We start from the raw sequence: 24300 nt of genomic DNA, 5'->3' as shown, positions 1-24300 counted from the left end.
TCAGATGCCTTATTTCTTTTATAAACATTTTGTTTGTGTGTGTGTTAACGCGGCGAATTATCAATACATTTTAAGGTAGGCCTACTTAGGTTCTGTACATTCGGCTAATATTTTGCCACGACCTGGGTAAATTGTCAATCGGACTCTACGATCTCGCCGAGGGCAAAAACTGATTGCGACCACTTCATTATTTTAAGATAATTTTTTTTTTGAAAAGTCACCGACGGTTTCAGTATAATTTTTTCGACAAATTTAACAAAGCTGTTAATATCGAGTAACAAAATATCATATCTTGCTCAGTAGAAAGATATAACAATTTTCTTTCAAGTGTTTTTTTTTACATTGTTATTAAGTTTCAGACCTGGTAGTTTAAAGGGATGTTTAAGTTGAGTTTGTTGCTGTAACATATGAAATAGGGTATAGTGTTTCGTGCTCAGTCGCCTTTGCTTTCCTAAAGTAATATATACATCCATCAGGGCTGAGTGGTATAAGGAACATCCTACAGACTGAAACCCGTACTCTAGACTTTTAGGATAGTGCGCCCCGCCCCCCCCCCCCCCCCCCCCACTCTTTCAAAACACGTTACTTATATAGAAGATGTCTACTTAGAAAATATATAGGCCTACTCTTACTAGTGTCCGCACTCCCTCCCTCCCCCGAAGAATCAAAGTCTGCACCCCAACCCGGAAAGTTTTAAGTGCCACCCCTCCCCCAGTGTTTCTTCCAGACCTTTTTCTCCGGGGGTGCACTTGAAATTTTCGGGGGGGGGGGGGGGGGAACAACAATTTTCGGGGGGGGGGCGGACACTGTCAAAAGTATATATTTCCTATATAAATTCCATTTCGTTCGGGGGTGGGGGGGGGGGGGCGGTAGAAGAGATGCCTGGAAGAAACTCTGCCCCCTTCCCCCTCACTTGTATAAAGTGCTTTAAAAAGAACCACTGGTTTTCTATAAGGATAACTGTTTCGGTACGGGAAATGTAACGCTTACGCCTACACTTACACAGTCGTATTGCTCTAGATTTATATCCAATTGTTAATCCTAAATCCTCTATTGATTTTAAGTAGCCACTTTTACCAACCTCGCTTTTTTATATGAATCGTTGTTTGATAGATTTCTTATGTTTGTTTTTAAATAGCCACAGAACTTATTTTTTGTTTTATTTTTAGGTTATGTGTATAGTTGCAAGATAACTACACTATTATTTTGAAAAAAAAATACAGTTTTACCGTAATGTGTTTTCCTACTTGCCATAAGCTGAACTTTAGAACAGTCACAATATTAAAGTAATATTAGATAGTCCAAGTAATTTTGTAACTTCTTTTACAACTATTTCAACTGTTACATATGAAATTGAAACACGATAACAGCTGGTCTCTAAACAAAATGTTGTTTGAGTAACTCTGCTTAGGCTTAAATACTACGAGCTGTTATGTTCAAGTAATTAAGTAATATTGGGAATCCCAGGATCAAACACCTAATCATATTCCTAGGGGAAAAAAGCCACGTAATAATCAATATATGTAACAACATGGGAAATGTGCCAAACAAGCTCGAAAAAACAACACTGATTGTTGTATTACATTTTTTGAAAACAAACTATAAAAATTTCACATTTAGATAAATATACACCAGTTCTATCACACGCATATATATATATATATATATATATATATATATATATATATATATATATATATATATATATATATATATATATTATATGTGTGTATGTGTGTGTGTGTGTGTGCAGTGGTGCCTCAAGATACGAGTTCATTTCTTTCCGTAAGATTTCTCCTATGCGAACTTTCTTGTATCTCAAATTTTCTACGTTGAAATTTATTGAAATGCCATTACTCCGTTCCAGACCCCAAAATGCCACTGGTTTAAAATACGTGTTGTTGTTTTTTTTAATAAGAAAAGTGTATTTAGACCTGAGCTTATTTCAGCATCTTTTCAAAAGGAGGTTGGGTGGAGGGGGGTGGCATTCACCGCCCCAACGCAATGCGTCCGCTCCCACGAAAGTTTTATGTAACGGCGAAAAATATTAAGAAATAAACACTGATTTATAAATGAAAACATATTTATCCAAATAGAAATAAAAGAAAAAACAAAAAATTTGATAATATCTATCAATAATATTTATTTTTTAAAAAAAAAAAGCATGTACAGAAATGTTTTTAAATACTATATATTAATAAATTTAAAAAAATCAAAATGTAAACATGGAATGTATAAAAGGTTAGGTTTTTTTTTGCTTAAACGGTTGAATAATGATATATAAAATATTTAAGTGGTTTATTATCTATAACCTACACTTTAGGCCTATATATATATATATATATATATATATATATATATATATATATATATATATATATAGTCTTTCTTTTTAATACTGTTTTGTAAGATTCCCAGTTATCTGGGTCAAGTCCTAAGTATAAAGTTTCATTGAAACAACATGGAATAAAAACATGAAAAAGATATTCATCCAAATTGGGTAGCATTGATATTATAACATTGAAAACCCACTGATTTATCTTAGTAGCTTATTTATATCGAGTTTCATACAGGAAGAAACTCTTTTACTAAGTTTAATGCATAATGTTTAAAATTATTTCTTTCTTAGAATTTCACTGTTTTCTAATTAATAGATTGTTCGAGTAGTAAACCTATTATTATAGGATAGTTATTACCACCAGTATTAACGTCGTGTTGCATTTCAATATGACCGTAGCAGTGGCGTAGCGAGGTCGGGTGTCACCCGGTGCGGCACTTTATGGTGTCACCCCCCCCCCCCCCGAGAGGCATAGAGAGCCTTCCCAGGGACAAACTTTCAAATTTTCGATTTGCAGCCCCCCCCCCCTCAATTTTTCTATTTGCACCCTCCCCCCCCCCCCCTCAAACTTTCGATTTGCACCCCCCCTCGAGTTTTTCTCTATATATTTTGCTATTTTTTGCCTTGGTGTCACCCCCCCCTAAATGGTGTCACCCGGTGCGGTCCGCACCCCCCGCCCCCCCCCCCCCCCCTCGCTACGCCCTGGACCGTAGTGTAATACCCTTTAACTTGCAACCTTTAACATTTAAAAAGTAAACTTAAGCTTTTAGGTGAAGTATGACATTTTCTGAAATCACTCGGGCTTTAAGCATAGTTTAATATATTAATACTCATAAAAAATATCTGTTATATTGTCATTCCATGTTGTTTCCATAAAACGTTATCCTTTATTATTTTTTTATGACGTTAAATAATTTTCAAAGTATCTTACTAATATAAGAATCTTAAAGTGAAAAAAATAAGGAAAAAATAACCCTCAGCAACTTATCTTAAGAGTTACTTCCCTTTAATTTAGGTAATTTAGATTTTTTTTAAAATTATTATTACATAGCAGCACATTTGGAATATTTATGCCATTTTAGAAACATTAAAAAATAATATAATAATTCAAAAAATAAATTTGATTAAAAATAAACAAAGGTCAAATTTCAAATAGTGTATAAAATTATAAGACATATTTGTAAATTGGAAACGATATAGTTATAAACAAAAAAGCTATTTGAAATGTTTGAAAAAAAAATGAGTATAGTGTTTGGTTGACGCCGTAAAAGTGCTGTAGAAAATATATATTATTTTGCTCATGGATATAGTTCGGCTCATATTATATGCTCGCACCCCTCAACCCACCCCCAAATAAGAAAAATATCCTTCCACTGTGTTTGTTTTTATGTTATAATATTTATATTATTTTTCCTCTTTCAAATTTAGTTCAGCACTAATTATAAGCCCATATCCTTCCATTTAATTTATTACGCATTTGTATTCTCAGGTTTTAATTTGAATAAATATGTAATTTTTCGTTTAGTAGTATGTATGAGTAAACCATCCTGAATGAATGAAAGTACATCTGTATCAGTCCCCACAGGTTTTAAGTTTAAAGTTTTTTAAGTCAGACGCCAGCCTTAACAAACAATCGGCATTTCAGGTTGGAGGGGAGTGGGTGGCGAGGGTATCATGGTTTGTAGAGGGTTGTAAAGGACGTTTAAAGATATATATATATATATATATATATATATATATATATATATATATATATATATATATATATATATCAGCCCCGTAGCAACGATATTCACAAACTTCGATACCTAAACACCAGTGTTTCTTCCAGAATTTTTTCTCCGTTGGGGGAGGGGGGGAACCCAAGTAAAAGTATATGTTTTCTATATAAATTCCATTTCGCTCGGGGAGAGGAGGGGTGGGGCGTGTTAGACTTTCTCCGGCGGGGGGGGGGGGGGGGGGGGGGGCGGAGACTTCCGGAAGAGATGCCTGGAAGAAACTCTGGACACCACCTCGCTTAACTTCACCAAGCTCCTCAAGCGATACTCCCAGCCAACAATTCAACTGGACCTACTGTAACAACAGTGCTATCCATTGTTGTTGTGGGTTCGTTTTGATACAAGAACACGAGCAATAGTAGTAACTTTAAACTATAAACTTTGTTTACACTTTACACAGTGAAATGATAAATCCATAGTAAAAGAAAAATAACTGGTACAAGTACAATCACGAATCAAAGTAACGTGGTGACATCCTACTTCATATTCACAGCAAGCACCCTTCGTTCACCTTGTGCTCCCCTTTTATACGGTCCATTCTCTCCCCTTACGCCCATGAGCGATCTCACCAAAAACATGGAAAAATACATGACGAGTCGCTCAGACAGTCCTTCCGCTAGCCAGGTACTCTAAATTCATGCAACTTCATGTAAAACACAATAATATAAACATACCTAATAATACAGGCTATGACACCTACTACTATACGATGACAGCCATAGCACTTCGATACCTTAACACCGCAAGGCTCGATACTCCCGGACCCCAGAACCACGGTACCTCATCACCTACATCCTCATTTCTCTACTACCAATCAGACTCCACTAGACCTACAACTACACAACAACAGGCAAATAAAAATACGACAATTCAGTGATCTAATCCATACCTTATAATTATATTTAAAAAATGATATTTAAAGAACTCAAAAAACAATAACTAATTAAAACATGAATGATCTGAAATGCAAGAGCAATATTTTAGTTATATGTAGGTTATATTTCAGACTGTTCCACCTATTAGATTTAATCTATCTACTGAAAATAAAAGCTTAGTTTTATACCAACTCTGATTTCGAAAACCTAAATTATGCTGAAAAATGTTAGAGACTTTCGAGCAAGCAGTCAAATTCTCTACATTCTCTACATTCTCTACATTCTCTACATTCTCTACATTCTCTACATTCTCTACATTCTCTACATTCTCTACATTCTCTACATTCTCTACACTCTCTACATTCTCTACATTCTCTACATTCTCTACATTCTCTACATTCTCTACATTCTCTACATTCTCTACATTCTCTACATGCTCTACATTCTCTACATTCTCTACATTCTCTACATTCTCTACATTCTCTACATTCTCTACATTCTCTCTACATTCTCTACATTCTCTACATTCTCTACATTCTCTACATTCTCTACATTCTCTACATTCTCTACATTCTCTACATTCTCTACATTCTCTACATTCTCTACATTCTCTACATTCTCTACATTCTCTACATTCTCTACATTCTCTACATTCTCTACATTCTCTACATTCTCTACATTCTCTACATTCTCTACATTCTCTACATTCTCTACATTCTCTACATTCTCTACATTCTCTACATTCTCTACATTCTCTACATTCTCTACATTCTCTACATTCTCTACATTCTCTACATTCTCTACATTCTCTACATTCTCTACATTCTCTACATTCTCTACATTCTCTACATTCTCTACATTCTCTACATTCTCTACATGCTCTACATTCTCTACATTCTCTACATTCTCTACATTCTCTACATTCTCTACATTCTCTACATTCAATTACACTCACTTGTCCTTATAAAATATATGCATGACACACATACAGCTTCATACCAATCATGTATGTTAAACCGGAAAACAAGGATTTGAAACATATAAATCATTTCAGCAACAAGAAAATTACATTTTTAAATACAATCTAAGTAGAATACTTTTTCTTTTTTCTTTTACATGCATAAAGTATAAACTAGAGGCGTAGCGAGGGGGGGTTGGAAAAATAAATTGAAAGCTTGAGGAGGGGTGCAAATCGAAAGTTTGGGGGGGGGGTGTGCAAATCGAAATCTTGAAGGGGGTGCAAATCGAAAAGTTTCAGGGGGGGTGTAAATCGAAATCTTGAGGGGGGTGCAAATCGAAAGTTTGTCCCCGGGCGCCGGGAATGGCCGCTACGCCTCTGGTATAAACACTTCATTTTTTTCATTTAATTATTTGATATGTAACGTAAAGCAAATTTATATCTTATATCAGAGTTAGCTGTTAGGCCGCTAAGGTAAAAGGCTATGGTATTGTCTTCGTCCATTGTAGTCTCCGCCCCTCCGTTTATTTGTACCTTCATATCTAGATGCTCTGGGCGATGCGGATTGTGGTGAAGATGACATAAACGGTCCTTTTCCTAAGGAACAAGTGTTCATTGTAATATGCATAAATTAGTTACTCATTTAAAATTAATTATACTGTTATGCATATAACTAATTCAGAGGAGTAGCGAGGGCGGTGTGGACCGCATCGGGTGACACCATTTAGGGGGGTGAAACCAAGGCAGAAAAAATTGCAAAATGTACAGAATAAAAATCATTTTTGCCAGTTCCATTAATGATTAATTGAAGTTAAATAGTCTTTTAAGTACAAATTATTATAAGCGGGTGGGGGTAACAGCATGACGTATACTTGCAAACTATAGAGAAAATTAAATCTTATACACATACATGTACGCATGTATTTAAATTATAGACCTATTAAGCCCGACACACACACACACACATTTCTTGGGGGGGGGGGGGGGGTGACACCAAGAAGTGCCGCACCAGGTGACACCCGACCTAGCGACACCACTGAACTAATTAACAAATGAACTAAAACTGAAAATGATTCATTAGAAAAATAAAATTATCTTTTCAATTAAATTACTACTTTCGCTGATACCTAATCCTAAAGAAAATTCATTCTAACTCTAAAGGACTTGTAGGTATATTAAATATTAAACTAGTGTGTTAGGGTGATCAATTATTGGTTTTTACAATAACGATATCATAAGTACATTTTTAGATAGTGGACGAAATTTCATATACAGGCTACAGGTCGCACAGTGTTTTCTTCTAGACTTTTTCTTCGGGGGGGGGGGGGGGGGACTTGACATTTTAGGGGGGGGGGGCGGTCAACATTTTCGGGGGGGGGGGGGGGGCGGACACTGGTAAAAGTATAAGTTTACTATATAAATTCCATCTCGTTCGGGGGTCGGTAGACTTTCTTCGGTCGAAAGCCAACCCCCCCCCCCCCCCGAAGAAAATGTCTGGATGAAACTCTGAGGTTACGTGCATAAAATCATATTCACTGGCTTTTGTCAAAGTCTGGGCAATAACTTTACGCAATTTCCAATTTCTCAACAAAAAAAAACCTCGTCTTAACCAGGCCTAGACCTATATCTTTTTATCTTTTACGAGATTCTATTCTACTTAAAAAATGTAATATTCGAGAAAGTATATGGGAGATCACTCCCGATTTATTTTAAATTAGCTATTAACCTTGCCCTAGTTATTCGAATAAACATCTTACCTCCCATACTTTTTCTTCAGTGCGAACTGATGCAAAAACAACAGTACCATTTGAGAGTTCAAGTTCAGTTTTACGTGCCTCAACAATACATTCTGTAGATTGAATAATTTACGGAGAAAAATGCAAACATTGTACCCTATTTAAGACGTAATTGTGTTTTTATTTGTAAAGTATGTGCATTTATTTCTTTTCAATATTATAATAACTTTTGTTGATTTGTAAACTAAGCAGTGAAGAAAAACCGAGTTTGCACACCTTATTTTAGTCTACTCTTATGCCATTTTATTTTCTCTCTTTGATTATTATATATGCAATTGATGTTCATATCTTTGATGCTGTGTAAAACTATCAAACAAATTATTATTACTGATTTAAATGTTTAAAACAATTGATTAAAAAAAAAAACAAAAAAAAAACACAATTGTTTGAGGACTGTATAGATATAGATGTTTGAAAGAGAAGAATGTTTGCTTTGATGTGTCTCGTTGTAATAACATAACTTTTCCGATTGCTTAAAATTTGTATCATTGTAATTCTCTGTAATCACAAACTTATTTCAGCTCTACTTAAAAACCCAAATTCCACCCATTCCCCCCCCCCCCCCCCCCCTCACCCACCACGCCGAGCGAAAAAAATCCCTTGAATCATCATTTAATTACACATTTGCATTTTCAGGTGTTTTTTTTTTTTAATTTTGTTTTATATTTAGACGTTTTGTATTAGATCTATGTATAAGTAAACCATCTAAAATGAATGAAAGTAGGCTATAAGTAAGAAAGAAATATTACTATTGTAAATCTGTATCAGTCCTCACAAGCCGATGATAAAAAGTGTAATACTAAAGCGAACACACAACTGACGCTGTAAATAACATGTCTGAGGCCAAAAAAATAAAAAAATTTAAAAAAAAAATAAAATAGAAAATGATTTGGCAAACGAAACATTCTAATGGCATCATACCGTTACGACCCCCTCTATTAAAACATTGTCATTATAGAAATTTTATATGTACTTATACAGACCCTTACTATGTATGCCTCTAGTTGCAGCTTAGGTTACACAGTATTAATTTAAATAAAAACAAATCACTCGTTTTATTTAAGTATCCATCTTTTTAAGAAATTAACACACGAACATGTTTATGTGAAATACCGACCATTGTAAGCTATTGTTACAGTAGTTATTGCGACACAGAAAACTGCTAACGCTAACGTTCACAAACTCCATCAAACATCTCAATGAAAACCTGAAAACTAGAGCATAAAACATACGGTACTCCCAATCAGTGGCGTAGCCAGGATCGTCTCAAGGGGGGGGGGGGGTCCAATTTTTACCCGGGGACAAACTTTCGATTTGCACCCCCCCCCCCCCCCCTCAAACTTTCGATTTGCACCCCTCTCATACTTTATATATATATATATATACTGCTCCCAATTCAGTATCAAATAACAGTTCTTATTTCAAAATGTATACATCAAGAAATTTAAAGATTTATTATGGCTTAAAATTATTAAACTTAATTTCAATGTTAAAAAAACCTTTAATATTATGTTAACGATCTCATGAGCGACCAAATCTTTTAGTAAAGAAAGCAAGTTTGTTTTATTTTCAGATTTTCACTGTATTTTAAAGCGTGTAATAAAAGATTTTTTTTAAAATATTTGTTTTATTTCTAATGTTATAACTAATACCCGCTCAATCAAAAGTGTTTATAATTATAATGTCTCAGGGCGATGAAATATACAACGTGCTTATTTCGTCTCAACGGTGATTTACATTAGCTTCTATTTATAGGCATGCGTATTTTTAGAATGTATAAGCTAATGATTGCTTTATTTCAAATAGTAGGCCTACTACTTTTTAGGATTTTTTTGTTGTTGTTTAATGTGGATATGGCACTAATCATAGAATTCTAACGCATTATGTGTTAGTTAGGGAAAGAGGCTATTAGGGTTAGTTTTGGGGCGAGAGTTAGTCAAAAATATTAGTAGTAATGGTTTTAACCAGATTAAATATTACCTCAGTCATTTTTTTGTTAATTAACAAAGCGAGGATATTTAAAATGTGTTTATTTTCTCGACAGCCTATGAGAGGATATAAGCACTTCTATTTGTATTTCCACTACCGTTGGTCACACTAAGCAGCACCGGATGAATCAGCAATACAAATGTTAAAATATCTTCAGCGAGAATTAGGCCTAAGTAGAGCAGTAGATTATGTTACATACCTGTGTGTAAACAATGCACTGCTTATAAATAAGCACGTGTTAGCTACCACTGTGTTATAAAACAAAGCTTTAAACACAGACTATTTTAAAATGAACTACTGATTTCGTTTTTTTTTTAATTTTCTTCATAAAATACAAATGCGTAGTGATAATCAACAATACAATGAAGGTGAACACATACATGTATACACACTCCGATATTAACATATAAACATGAATTTAAAAATTATTGTGTATGCGTATGTGGTGTGTGTCTGTGCATGCGTGTGTGTGTGTTTGTGTGTGTGTGAATTTGTTCTTAAGTCATATTATGTAAAGCTTAAATCTTGATCGTGAAAGTAAACACACTTGAACTTAGAAGCAAACAGACCAGACTAAACACAAACACTGGCGATAACTTTCACTATAAACCCACACCATTTTGATATTGGGAACTCAGACCATAAATCCAGAAAGTTCCAATATTAGGAATGCTGATTTCCCGATATGGTACAGTATTCATTAAGTAAAATAAATTACAGAAGAAGTAAATACATGTTTACCTAATTTGCTTGCCATGTTGAAGTAACCTGCTGGATAAAATAAAAACTTAAGTAATTAAAGATTGCTCAATTTCTGATTTAAAAATTCAATGCGAATTTTTCAACAAAAATAAAAAGTTTACTTGAATAAATAAGAAGAAACGTAATAAAACGCCTGTTGCCTATTAAAATTTTTCAGAATAACAAAGTTTAGAATGTAAATAGACAACTATCCATATCCTTTAAAGTGTGTAGCTCTTAGACAGATGAAATCGGGAATTCATAGAATCTTCCCAGAATTTAGTTTTACGGGGATTCTATTTTTACTGCTTACATAAACTACCCTTTAAATCGCCTTAAACTAAAAAAATGGTGAATCATTGTTTGTAAACACACTTGCTTTGCTAAGTAACAAGCACGCAGTTAAATTTCGGACTAGCCAAAAATAAAATATAAATTTTGTAGACACAGAATCCTGTGGACACTTGTGACGTGTAGTAAAAGATCAAATCTTAATATTGTTTTTTTTATATTCATGTTTAGTTTGTTGTTGTGAAACTTTTTTATTGTTGTTGTTAGTGCTTTATATTTTAACCTATTCAATGATCATCGAGATATTTAAAAAATAATGTAATAAAATTCTAATCCAACTCTACGAGTGAATCAGTGTCAAGATCAAAGTCGTGGTCCAGTTCTAGTTCTGAAAAGAAGAAAATAAAATAAACTTAAAACAAATAGGGGCCTAAGTCATTTGAATAATTATGAAAAAAATATTTAATTTAAGATAGCCAGGTTGATTTATTTATTTTTATTGCATTTAAGAGCTTTTTATTATGAAAATGGTTATGTTGGGTGATTCATTTTCAAAGCCAAAATGTAAAAATACAATTTCTTTTGAAATTGCACTTCAGAAAGAAATAAAAAGATTTTAAATATTTTAAACTTCATACATCACTTAGGTATTGTAAAAAAATACTCAAAAATACACAAGTTTAATCAAATTGAGTATTTATAGTTGTACAAAAAATAAACTTTAAAATGTACAAGCTTTTATTATCACTCTATTTTAATCAATAATTTTACTTTTAAAAATAATGTTAAAAACATTTTTCGTACACATTTACTGAACAAAACTGTTTGTGCTATTGTTTTTTTTTGTTTTGTTTTTTTAAGTAAAAACCATTATTAACTCAACTTTTAAAACACATTAAATAAATAAAAATTAAAGTGTAAAAAAACTATAACTATAGTAGATCCATTGTCAATTTGTTCACACTTAACCTAAGAATAACAAAATAAAAAATATATATAAACAAAAAAAAAACAATAGCGACAAAAACAAAAGTTTCCAAAAATATAAGCATGGCAGATATAAAACAAAATCAAATCTCGTATAACATAATTTGAGGGTAGCAGAGTATTGCTTGAAGAAATTAAAAAGTTTTTGGGTAGATAAAAGGCTGTATAAGCTAATCCTGAAAGAAAAAAAGGCTGAAGTCAAATTCAACCGTTTACAATTTTTTCGGCGAAAAACGACATTGTTGTTAACAAACGGGAGTATGCTCCCCACAAGGCGAACATAGGGTCATAATCAAATTTGATATTACCAGATAATATATCATTGGACAAAATGAAATCAGAAGAGTAGATGGGGGAGGTTGGCCGCCCCTGACGTGTAATAATAAAACAAATCGTGTAATAATAAAACAAAATAAAAAAGAAGAGAAACTTATTCTGAGCGGCACTCATGAATTATACAGTTAAAAAAAAATAGACCGTTAGTTGGCTTAACCGACTGATTTAACTATTTTTACATCAATTGTGTTACACCAAAATAAAAATATTTACAGTATGGATAGTGACTGATAAGAAGAAGGTGGGGGGGGGGGATTGCCACATTGAATAATTATACATAAACTGGGTAGGAGTTGTGGCGAAAAATTGATAGTTAGCCTCGGGTGTTGTCATGTGTCGCTACCCCTCTGTGTGAATTCATTTAAATTGATCAATGAAATGTAAGCTATAATTTTATTTTATTTATGAAGAAGTACATACAAATTTAAAGAAAAATGTGGAAACAAAAAATATATATGTGTGTATGTGTGTGTACATTTGTATGAAGGAATAAATAAATAAATATATATATATATATATATATATATATATATAACAATTGCAAAATCCATAACATATAGTCGTGAATGTAAGTTTACATGAATAAATTACACAGTTAATTTAAATAGTCCTCTGCCTTTTGAATCTAAAAAACCATAATTCCGACAATAAAAGTATAAAAAATACTAAATTATCACAGATCAAAGCAAAAATATCACACTGTGAAAAATAAGTCTCTTAAGAGAAGCCATTTTATAAACTGTATCTGAATTGCAAATAACAATACCTTAACTAAAATATGTCGTTAAATCGAAACGCATACCAAAAACAAACCAAGGAGTTATAATTATCATAGACTTTTACAGTCAAACAAATATGTGAGTACGTTAACAAAAAAATTATCTTGGTATTTTTGCTCCTAACAACAATTTTGTCATTTTTTTAATAGTTTAGTTTCAAAATATATTTTTTTTCTGTTTCCTTTTTTCCCCGCAGTAATAATTTAAGAAGCATTACATTATTTAGAAATGCTGTTATATAAACTTACATTAACAGATTTTTAGGGCCAAAATGTCTAAATATTTTTAGCAATGCTGTTTTTAGATCTTGTCATGGAGATTTAGGGAGAACTAAACTTAAAAGGAAAAACAATTTTCAACATACATTTTTAAAAAAACATATTAAACTCAATTTATCTGCGTGTAAATTTAAATGCCACGTCTTGGATAGTGTTGACCAAGTAGCTGGAAACTGGCTTGTGCTCTGCCAATGGTATGTAGTCATTGTGTCCAATTTTTATCCACATAATGATATTTAAGGGCAACTCTGGGTCTTTGTGGATTTCGCGTAAGCGCTGGATCTCCTTAAAGCCAGAGATATAGAAGAAATATTGTTCATAGTGTAGTTAATTTTATGGAAAAAGCTTTTTTAAAAATCATTTCAACTTTCGCAACTCAATGATCAATACGATAACACAACTATGTTGTTGATGTGATTTATTTATTTTTTTAAAATAATTTATTAATAACTAGCGTGCCCGTCCCGTGTGTTGCCGCGATCTCAAAAGAAAGTCTGGCGCAATATTCTAAGATGGTTGCATCATTGCGTTACCAATCCTATTTTCTTAGACGTGTGGCCTTGTTTTCTAAAACTGGATTATTTAAATGTAAACAATGCATGCGTTATATTTCTTGGATAAATTTTTTTGGGGCACGGGTTTACTGGCACTACCGCCCAGCACGCCACAGGGCGTGCTATACGAAAGCTTTACGTGTACACTAATCACTCTTCTGTAATAGTGAGGAAGAACACACTTCGAATTTCGAGTGCCACCGTGTCAATATTGTAGGGGGCTCTAAAAAACGAAAGTCGACGCCATAGTGCTTACAAGATACCCCTGGCGACAAATCGCACCCTGCCGGGGCGCCGAAAGACGCGCCTGATTCGGTTCAGTAAACAACTGCAGTAAACCATCGTATCCATAGCAATAGCTTATCGCACTCTTTAAAACAAAAGTATGTGTGTGAGTGAGTGCGTGTACGTGTGTGCGAGCGCGTGTGAGTATGTGTGTGTATTTATGTGTGTGTATTTATGTGTGTGTGTATGTGTGTACCAATGAAATAATGAAATTCACAACATTGAAATTGAGAACATTGAATGGGAAACATCAAGACATACCGTCGACACTGGCATTTCAGTGTAAACATCTGCCAAAACAGTGTGCTGGTTTGTTAGTGTAAGATTTGTATTGATCATACCATTCCCAGTTAGATTTGGTATATTTCCATCCTGGTCAATTTCAATTAATGCTTCTGTAAAAAAAAAATATATATTTTCTCAAAGTGGAACTTATTCTACTTTTTTTCCACAAAGTCTATAACTTGAGTACTGTTTCAGATAGTTAGACGAACTTTTCCATATAAGTAAAATAATTAATTCTCTGCCTTCTGGAAATTTTTTATTTATTTCCATAGATAGGAAGTGGTACTTTAAGCTATTTCCGATTTCTCAAAAACGCATATCAATTTATAAAGTACTAATATTCCGCACTATTATACACACATTATTTGCTGTTCACATAGCGCGCAATTCTTTTTTTTACGAAATTCTATTCTATTTTTAAAAGTTTAAATAATTAGAAATTGAATTCAAAAATACATGTCTATTTACCCCGTTTGTTATCCCAGTCAGTGTTATATAATATACTTCTAGAAAGTTTAGTGGAGATCACTCCCGGCTTATTTTTTTACAGTCACAGTTTTGCTCATGTTTATGTGAAACATTGACAAGTGTTTACAGTTTTTACAAGAACCGTTAGACGTTAGAACATAATCGAAACAATTAAAACGTTATTCTACTATATAGGAGAAAAGGGAACACGAATACATTATTCTTAACACTAGAATATGTCACTTTTCAGTTATTAAGGCATTTAAACGTATTATACTTTCACCCAAAAATTGCATTTTACATTCTAGATTTTTATTAGATATACCCACAAAATCCAATAACTAGTATCACTATATCAGAAAATAAAATCGAACGATAACCGTACGAATTTAACATGGTGATTCTAAACATTATTGTAAGCCATTAAACAAAAATTTAATTGAATTACCGAATTTGCTTGCCATTCACAGGATGAAGTTTATGACGCAGAAGTTAACAACACTGTGTTTATTTATTTATTAAACAGTAAAAGTTATTTCTTTTTTAAATATTATTTCATAAATATCAGAACTGAAATGCCACCATTCTGCAGTCTTCCATAATGATGAAGACAAATACAAATGATGAATAAGTTTTTTGGATATATCCGCTGGGAAAATTATGGCCTATTACTGTTGTAGTAAAATATGGGGAATTCCTAGAATTTTTTTAAAGAAAGCTAAGGCATTGCTGTTGCGTTAATGTGTGGTTTTTTTACTTCTGTTTTCTTATTTAAGTCAACATTAAATATCATTTAGCCAAAAACTTATATTTATTCGATATAGATCTAGATCTATATCATTTAAAATGTTGTAACACTTTCATTCTTTTTTTAGAAGATTATTTTTTTACCACAAAAAAAAAAAAAAAAAAAAAAAAAAAAAATCTAAAAATAAGTTCCACACGTAGGCTAATGTTACAATAAAATCTATGAAATATTTCTGTATCAACTGAAGATAATCTTAGTAAAATCCGATAAAATAAAACATTTTTTTGTTAGCTGACTAAATTTAACTGTAGTCAGAGATAATAAAGTTTCTGGTAATATATAGCTAGATATATCTATTTTTAGTTTCCTTAATGTTTTGTAATGATAACTATTCAGTGTATTTTCTAAAAACTAGTCATATTATGCCCATACACACAACCGCTAAAGGTTTTTTTCCTTAAATTATAATATTTGATTTGAATTAAGAAATATTTTGAAAATGCAGTTAAATTTAGAAATTCTTTTAAATTAAAAAAAATGAATGGTCTTGTAGTGGCGCAGATGGAGTTATATATTCACTTTTCTCTAAAATTGTTATTAATGTGATCACATAAATTCAAAATGACTACATTTTTGTAGAATCAATAATTATGTTGTTTGTTTGCCAGTGAAAAGAGAATGTGTCCTGGAAGTGTTGCAAAAATAAAATATTAAACAACCTAAAACTCTTTTTTTTGCTTTTAATTTTTTTCACAAACTGCAACACATTAAAAAAATACAACTGAGACTTTATTAATTTTTCGTGTTGTTTTTCTAAGTGCGCAAAGAAAAACTTATTCCTTAGAATTCTGTTAGTTTATAAAATGCTACATAAATTTTTTATTTCTTTTTTTAATACAGTAATGAAATAAGTCATTTTTAACACTTTTATTTAACTTTATTCTTTTTTTTTTATCATTGAAGTAATCTTGTGAGCATGGAACAGATTAATTTCAAACTGGAAACCCAGATAATAATTCAATTAATAATACTTAATGAAGATGACATGAATTTTTGCATAGATGTTAAAAATATATTATTTTAAATGTAATCAAATGATGGATTTATTAAGTAGTCGTACTTTTCCACACATTTAGTGCTTTCAGTTAGCGCTTATGTTTTTTAGTTGTGAAATTTTCTTATATGAAAATTTTTAAAATATTAAATATATATTATAAAAGGCTTCATACATGCACTTTAAAAGAAAACATAATTTCTTTTTAATTTCTTCAAATACATTTGCATTTTGGAACTATGGAAAACTTAACTGTACACTGGTTATGTTGCGTGTTTATCTTCCAAGATGCTGAGAACAAAACTGCTCTTCATTGTGTGTAAACACATTAGCTGCCCAATATTTTAACTAAAGCAAGCAAGCTTGTTCTACTTAATTGTGTACAGTGCAACTATCAGCTTTTATTATTGTAAATAATTCTTTAGTATTTTTTTCTTTATTTTTATGACTACATGACGTCAAACCCAAATAAAGTCATGGCTATTTTATTTCAAAGAGTGATTAGTTATAGAAATTAAAGATAAAAATTCACACTACAAATATTTAAAAAAAAAAAACAATAAAAATTTGATAATCACGTGTTTATACACAGCAAAATTTATTTAAAACTAATTTGATCTCATTTACAAAAACAGTTTTAAAATGTTATATACATAGAAATGTTGTATACATAGAAGTGTTATATACATAGAATTACACGAGCCAATTGAACAATTATGGAGCATTATTATCATCTCCAAACAACTAAATATTAGTTGTAATAACTTATAATATTGCTAATGGATTTCTCATTTACCAAGTATGGCAATACATTTCTTTTAATGAATCCATGTTTAACCATAATGGGATGGTATGGTCTAGGGGTAGAGCGCTAGACTGCTAACCTGAAAATTTCAAGGTTGAATGAAGTCAGTATTGAGTCCACCCAGCTCTGATGGGTACCTAACTCACGTTATGGAAAGTTAAGGCGGCTGGGCATAGTGCTGACCACACTATCTCTTCATATGCTGAGGTCACAGAAACAGGCAAACTCTACTCCGCTTGCCTCATGGACTATCAAGTTCAAGAAGGGACTTGACTTATTATGTTTAACCACAGAATGATTTTATGGTGCCAAATATTATCTAAAGAGTAACAAAGTGATTGATCGAATAAAGACATCAGAATCTAGAGGTGTGTAGAGTCTCTTTATACTACAATAACTGTTTTAACAACACACAAAGAATTTAGCACACAACATGCCATAAACATAGTAGGAATTCACAATAAACATCATACATATTTAATTATATTTATCTATTTTTTAAAAATAAAAATTACCTCAATGCAATAATTAGCCTAAAGATCTAATTTTTTTAAAAATCAGTATATATTTTTTTAAAAGATGAACACAAAATTTCATACCCAAAAGCCCAGAAGTTAAATTTGAAAAAAATAGTATTTAACCAAAACTGCTGTTTAAAAAACTAAATTGAGCTGAAGTATTAAACCAGGTTAAAATGCGGTGCATTTATAAATTATTTTTTTTTGTTAGACAAATAAATTAATCACAGCACATAACAAAGTTTAAAATAATATAAAATACTATGGAAGACTTGATCGAAAAATACAGTCGGAAAATAAAACAAACATAACATAAAAAAAGGATTAACTAAGTATTACTAGCTCTAGCTCTTTTTCTATTACAATAACCACAGACATAACCTTTGCTTATATCAACATCACTCAAACACACACTATGAAAACATCGAGCGCAGGTTTCACACCCTACCCACACAGCCACCTTTTTATCAGGTTCCTCCAAACCACATATACCACAGTTTATATTCACAATCTTCCTGGGCCGACCCCTCTTCTTCGCAACCTTCTGCACCGGCTTACCAGCATCCGAACCACCCGCTGTGTCGCATACAACCTCACCAACACAATCTATACCCGTAACATCAGCAACAACATACTCCTGCACCGTATTGAGGCCCTCCACGACAATCTGATCCACAACACTATCCACACTCACACTTTCTATTTTAACAATCGCTGTGTCGCAGCTACTGCCAGCTGACGAAAGTTCATCGGGAACTATCTTAAAATTCATATCCCTATTCAACAAACCTTGAAACTGCTGGAACAAACTAACATAATACCCTAGCCTATCGGCCCCTAATGTAACCAACTTTTGAAAGAAATTATCACACAGAGATTTAATCAGCAAACAGCTCAAGGTTTTATCTAGCTTCGCCCTATTCTCACGAGCCTCCTCGTCCTCAACGTCCATTACCAGCTGGATGTTGTTTTGTTCATCAGGCCAAACTGTTGAAAACTTGCCCTTAAAAACAAAAATACAATAATTGGACTACAGTTTTTAAAAGCAAAAGCCACTGAATCAAAACAAATTTTAAGCAGGGTACATGCTTCTGTTAAAAACAATTAAAATACTTTTTTATGATTTCTTTAGAGGAAAATAAACTATGAGAATTTTGTTTTTCAAAATGAATCCTGATAAGTGATCACTTAAAAATTAAATTATCGTAACATAAAATAACAAATATAGTTCAGCAAATCTAGATGTGAGCACATATATTTTATTGTCAGTCAATTCAATGGAGCTGAATTCATTTTTTTTAAAAATAATTTTCATTTTTAAGAAGTCAAGAAATAAAGAAATGTTTTAACTCAAAGAAATACATAATTTGATTAGTTTTTCTAGCAGCATTTATTCTATAAAAATCTACAGGTCAAATTTAGTGATGAAACTATGAAACATTACTAATACTTTTTAACAATTACACAATTTTACAATACATTCTGATTGCTGATTTTAATAACTTAAATATTAAACATAATATAGAATCTATTTAACTATCTGATTCTTTGAAACAAAAACTATGATAACGTCAAAGCAACCAAGAGCGAAATTAAGCTCAAAATTTGTCTAGATATAAACTTGGAATAAATAAATAATAAATAGTGCCACAATTTAGACTTGGAAAAATCTTGAGCATGAATAGTGTAGAAGTACTTTTTGCACAATGATGACAATGCGAAAGAAATACAATAAGTAACAGGGAGTGATGGCATGTCGCATCAGTAGCGACACGAGTATTTCGCATTTGTAGCAAATGAGTTAATTAGAAAAATTAATTTCTTTCTAAGTATTTTTCTGCCAAATGTTATTAAAAAATCAAATTATACTTCAGCTGTAATAAGTGGAACTGTGTATGTCTGAATTACAAACAAGCATCTTCATTTTAGAATTGAACAAGTGCTAGACCACTCGGATTATACTCGTAGTTACGCAACATTACCTGGTTTTTTAATCTCATCCTCTCATTCCAAATGTCCTGCTTCATGATAGGTTTCCCATTCATAGACCTGATTTCCTGTACTATCAGCTTGGTTGGAACATTGAGCCTGTGCAGCTCCGCCACCCGTTGTTTCTCTTCTTTGTTAAGTCTCCTGTTTTGGGCGTACCTGCAGTACAAATCCTCTCCTGTAAAAAAATTGAATAAAACCACTTTACAAATCAATTGGAAAGGGTTGTTAAAGTATAAGACTGTTACTCCAAAAGTCTCAAGTTGGAATCTGGGTTCAAGGCGTAGAGTGTCCCTGAGTCCACCAGCTCTGATGCGTACCTGATGCAAGTTAATGAAAGTAAAGGCGGTTATCAGAGAGTTGACCACATTATCACTTTGTCTGCTGAGGTCACAGAAACAGGTAAACTCTACTTCTCTTGTCACATGGACTATTAGTGTTGTGATGTGCGGACAGGGTCGACAATAAACCAACACAAAGTCTGTATACAATTAACTTCTTTGTTGTTAAAAGTATGACGAGAGCTTGGCTGCCTATTAGAGAATGGACCTCCAATCTTTCCTAACTCCAAATTTTGTTATATCCTACCTAGCCTTTAAGTTTCCGGCGCAATGTCACTTCCATCCCAATCGTTCCTATGCTACAGAATTATGTGTACTATTTATTTACATTCTTTAATCTCAATATAACTAAAATAGACTTTTGTTTGAAGGGTAATGAAAACATGTAAACAAAAGGGACGCTACTCTAAATCTACGCAAATACTTATATGTAACAATCCTAACAATGAGGTTCAAAACTTTTTACAACAACTCAGTTAATTGTAAGGCCCCTGGGGAGCAAAGGGCTGCAATATCCCAACGGATCTGATTCTGGATGGCTCTCTTCATTTAGGTCCACTTAAATCAGAAGCCCTTGCTTCACTTTCTGTGGTCCTTCAGGAACATATAAGCAGTTATTTACAACAACACTAGGATTTTATTTCTTAACATCAGGCTGGACCCTAAAAATGAAATCACTGGCCAGCACTTTTTAGCCATAATGATAGAACCTAGGGGGACGGAGTGGTCTAGCGGTAGAGAGCTGGACTGCTAACCCGTAAGTCTCGAGTTCGAATCCAGATCCAAGTCAGTAGACCATCCCTGAGCCCACCCAACTCTAATGGGTACCTAACTCACATTAGGGAAAGTAAAGGCAGCTGGGCATAGTGCTGACCACACTATATCTTCATATGCCGAGGTCACAGAAACAAGTGAACTCTACTTCACTTGCCCTATAGGCCGTCAGGTTTGAAAAGGGAACTTTACTTACTATGGAACCTAGTAATGGTATCATGAATTTACTGAAAATAGACTCCTACAGCAAGTTTGCTTCAATCTTCAACATGAGACTGGAGATGTAGTTTTACTCCATACTTTGTTGTAGTGATTAACAGCAAGTAATATTTGGTTAAAACTGAAGCATTACAAAGATCAGCACTTACCAATTGGATGATTGTGAGTATCCATTAATTCTCTTACAACAAGGGCTGATTTGTCTTTGGTCAAACTTGCATGAATTTTGGCTTTACAATCTTCTCTTAATGATCTGTGGATTTGGTGCATTTAGCAATGAAACAGCAGAGTAAAAAAAAATTAAAATACAAAGTTCAGTTTCTAGAAGCACAAATAGCTATTATTTTAGGAATACTTATTTTTTGCAAATAATTTGTATGAGGAAGTTATAAAGTGTAGTGATAGTAAATTAAGTAGGTACTGCTGTTTTGCCACAAGAATCTCTATTTAGATTTTAGAAATTATTGCTATTAGTGATAAATGTAATACAGTGAATTGATTGATTATCTTATAACGAGCCGGCCCGCGGCATAACATACGCCGCTATTTAGTTGTTGTTTTTTCTACTTTTCAGTAATTCATAATTTGTGAATTCGACAGTACCAACGCTGACACTGAAAATATTTCTTTAAAACACTATAAGTAGCTCGTTAAGGACCATAAACCCCCCCCCCCCCCCACGTTTAAAATCGTTTCAAACTAAATTATCTGCCCCTAATAGCCGTCACTAAACCCGACTCCACGAAGGTAAACATAACGTGAGCCACAGCTCACTAAGACCATGTAGGGGTGGGGATGGTAGGGAGCGCGTTTACAGCTTGTTTTCTAGTGTCTCCCAGAAGAGAATTATATAGATACGAGCCGGCCCGCGGCATAACATACGCCGCTATTTAGTTGTTTCTAATTTTCAATAATTCATAATTTGTGAATTCGACAGTACCAACGCTGACACTGAAAATATTTCTTTAAAACACTATAAGTAGCTCGTTAAGGACCATAATCCCCCCCCCCTACGTTTAAAATCGTTGGCTCTGCTTGTAAACATTTAGAGTGAACACAGCTCACTAAAACCATGTAGGGGTGGGGAGGTAGGGAGAGCGTTTGCGGCTTGTTTTCTAACGGCTCGAAGAAGAGAATTATATACATAGATTTTCAGAAAATATTTCTTTAGGATTTTTTGACATTGCCAATATTACCTGATCCCTTTTCTATAACATTTTTTAAAACAAACTTTAAAGTTAGTTTAGTAAAATAAATTTAAATTAGTAAAATTTACTTTTTTGGTAAGGCATTTGCCATTTATGCAATGGTTCATGTTAAATGGTCCCCAAATAAGACCATCATTCTCTTAAAAAAAAAATTCAAGTTGATAAAATTATTATGTAGACCAACAGGAATGTTTACTATGGGTGTATTTGCATCAATTTCATTTGTTCTTGTTCCAATGCAAACATATGTATAAAATTGTCAACTTTTAGATAAAAATCATCTTTGATCTCTATACAACCGGTTAATTAATAAGGTGTCAAAGTATGGAAAAAAATAATCAAATCTAGTTAGGTTGATGTTTTTTAATTTTACTAATTTAATCATCTGTCAGAAATAGCAGACATACAAATCATGTCGGCCTAGTACAAGGCTATTTTATTTTTTATGCTTAAATTGATTAATTGTACCGTTTTAATTTTTAAAAGGTTATTCGAGTAATTTTAAATTATAAATGGTCTGCATCTTTAATAAGAATTAGTTCAAATAAGAGTAGTCCTATGCCTAAGTATAGTTTGTTTTCTGGTTACATTCAATTCATTGTGTTTTTCCAAAGGAAGATGAAGGTGGTTATACTCTTATAATACTTAGGCCTATAGAAAATTTCTTTTAGTTTAGAACATCTTGACATTGCCAATATTACCTGATCCCTTATATATAACATTTTCTTTTGTAAATGTACTGACATTTAGGCCTATTAAAATGTATTAGAAAATTAATGTAATTAGCTTTTTTTAATCATTCATGTAATTATTATATGCCTAATCATTGTAATAATTTTTTTTTTAAATGTACTATAGGCCCCTACCTAATAGAAACAATTATTATTTCTGTCATATAGGGGCCTAGTTAGGCTATGATCTTAATTAAAGGCTAATTAGTTTGGCTAATTTATTACAATTATGGGCCTATACACTAGTTAATATAGTTAATACTTACAATGATGAAGAATCTAATTAAATTCTAGATCTAGCTAGATCTAGATCTAGTTACCTAGTCCATCTATGACCTTTGCCTTTGAAAACTATGATTGATATGTCTAGATCTAGATTCTATCTATTGGAATAGATAATGATAGTTGTTCTACTTCTACCAAATCCAAACTGGCAAATAAACAAGTTACTGTGAGTGTTAACGGTAACTGTAGAGTGTAGGTAGATCATAGAAATGATATAAAATATATTAATATAAGAATAGAGCTCTCAGAACTAAACAATGCTTACGCTGTTTTTCTTTTACCCTCTCCCCGTGGTTTAAAGATGCCGTGATGTGTGCATTTATAGGTATAATACGTATAAAGCATGGCTGGGTACTTGGTTTGGCCTTCTTCATTAGGATCTGGGATGTATTTTTTGGAAGATTTTTTCACCATGGGCTGGTGTGTTTCATCGCAATAAGCCTCGACGGCGCGGAAGAAATCCTCCCAAGTAGAGAATCTGTCATTGACATGGAGTGACATGTTGACGAAATCAACGATTAATGTGTTCCAAAACAAATGACAAATCTACCTAGACTCTAGATCTAGATTAGACCTAGAATCTACAGACCTAGAGTAGATATAGGCGAAAAGTTGTTAGATCCCTAGTACTTGTTGTTAGGCTTAAAAGGAAAAGTGAAAGTAGGATTCGCGGGGATCAGTTTTTATACACATAGCGTTGCACTGCGCATGCGCTTAGCTTTCTACGAGATCAGCCGAGACTTTGGGGAATTCCCGATATCTAGACTATTTTAAAATTAGGACAGCAAAATAATCTAATGAAACAAATGTTTTTATTTTAACAATCATGGATCATCCATAAATGAGATTTAGAACTAATTCATCTAGAATAAGGCTGGATCAATTCCGCT

At 32.8% G+C, this 24300-nt stretch overlaps 2 protein-coding genes across 2 annotated transcripts; both read right to left on the bottom strand.

Moving 5' to 3' along the window:
• Positions 1 to 13254: 13254 nt before the first annotated feature.
• LOC131931177 (uncharacterized) lies at positions 13255 to 15350 on the bottom strand. Its single transcript, XM_059287881.1, has 3 exons — positions 15187 to 15350; positions 14247 to 14380; positions 13255 to 13431 (listed from the first exon to the last, which is right to left on the bottom strand). Exons 1-3 carry the CDS (start codon positions 15200 to 15202, stop codon positions 13261 to 13263), a joined length of 321 nt encoding a protein of 106 aa, XP_059143864.1. The 5' UTR covers positions 15203 to 15350; the 3' UTR covers positions 13255 to 13260.
• A 2822-nt stretch (positions 15351 to 18172) lies between these two features.
• LOC131931180 (uncharacterized) lies at positions 18173 to 24026 on the bottom strand. The gene is made up of 4 exons (XM_059287884.1): positions 23676 to 24026; positions 21336 to 21439; positions 19846 to 20030; positions 18173 to 18866 (listed from the first exon to the last, which is right to left on the bottom strand). The coding sequence occupies exons 1-4, from the start codon at positions 23909 to 23911 to the stop codon at positions 18192 to 18194; spliced, it is 1200 nt and encodes a 399-aa protein (XP_059143867.1). The 5' UTR covers positions 23912 to 24026; the 3' UTR covers positions 18173 to 18191.
• Positions 24027 to 24300: the final 274 nt, after the last annotated feature.

Source organism: Physella acuta, unplaced genomic scaffold, assembly GCF_028476545.2.
Source record: "Physella acuta isolate Inbredline_101_S28 unplaced genomic scaffold, ASM2847654v3 ptg001908l, whole genome shotgun sequence".
Classification (NCBI taxonomy): Eukaryota; Metazoa; Mollusca; class Gastropoda; family Physidae; genus Physella; species Physella acuta.
Note: the sequence above shows the minus strand (reverse complement) of the source record. Positions and strands in the feature narration are given on the sequence as shown.

Coding starts and splice junctions, on each gene's coding strand:
- LOC131931180 (XM_059287884.1), bottom strand. CDS start 23,911: ATGTCACTCCATGTCAATGACAGATTCTCTACTTGGGAGGATTTCTTC. Junction 21,440..23,675: donor GAGGGTAAAAGAAAAACAGC/GTAAGCATTGTT, acceptor CCAAATCCACAG/ATCATTAAGAGAAGATTGTA. Junction 18,867..19,845: donor GGATGAGATTAAAAAACCAG/GTAATGTTGCGT, acceptor TTTGTTTTTAAG/GGCAAGTTTTCAACAGTTTG.
- LOC131931177 (XM_059287881.1), bottom strand. Junction 13,432..14,246: donor CTGAAATGCCAGTGTCGACG/GTATGTCTTGAT, acceptor TCTGGCTTTAAG/GAGATCCAGCGCTTACGCGA.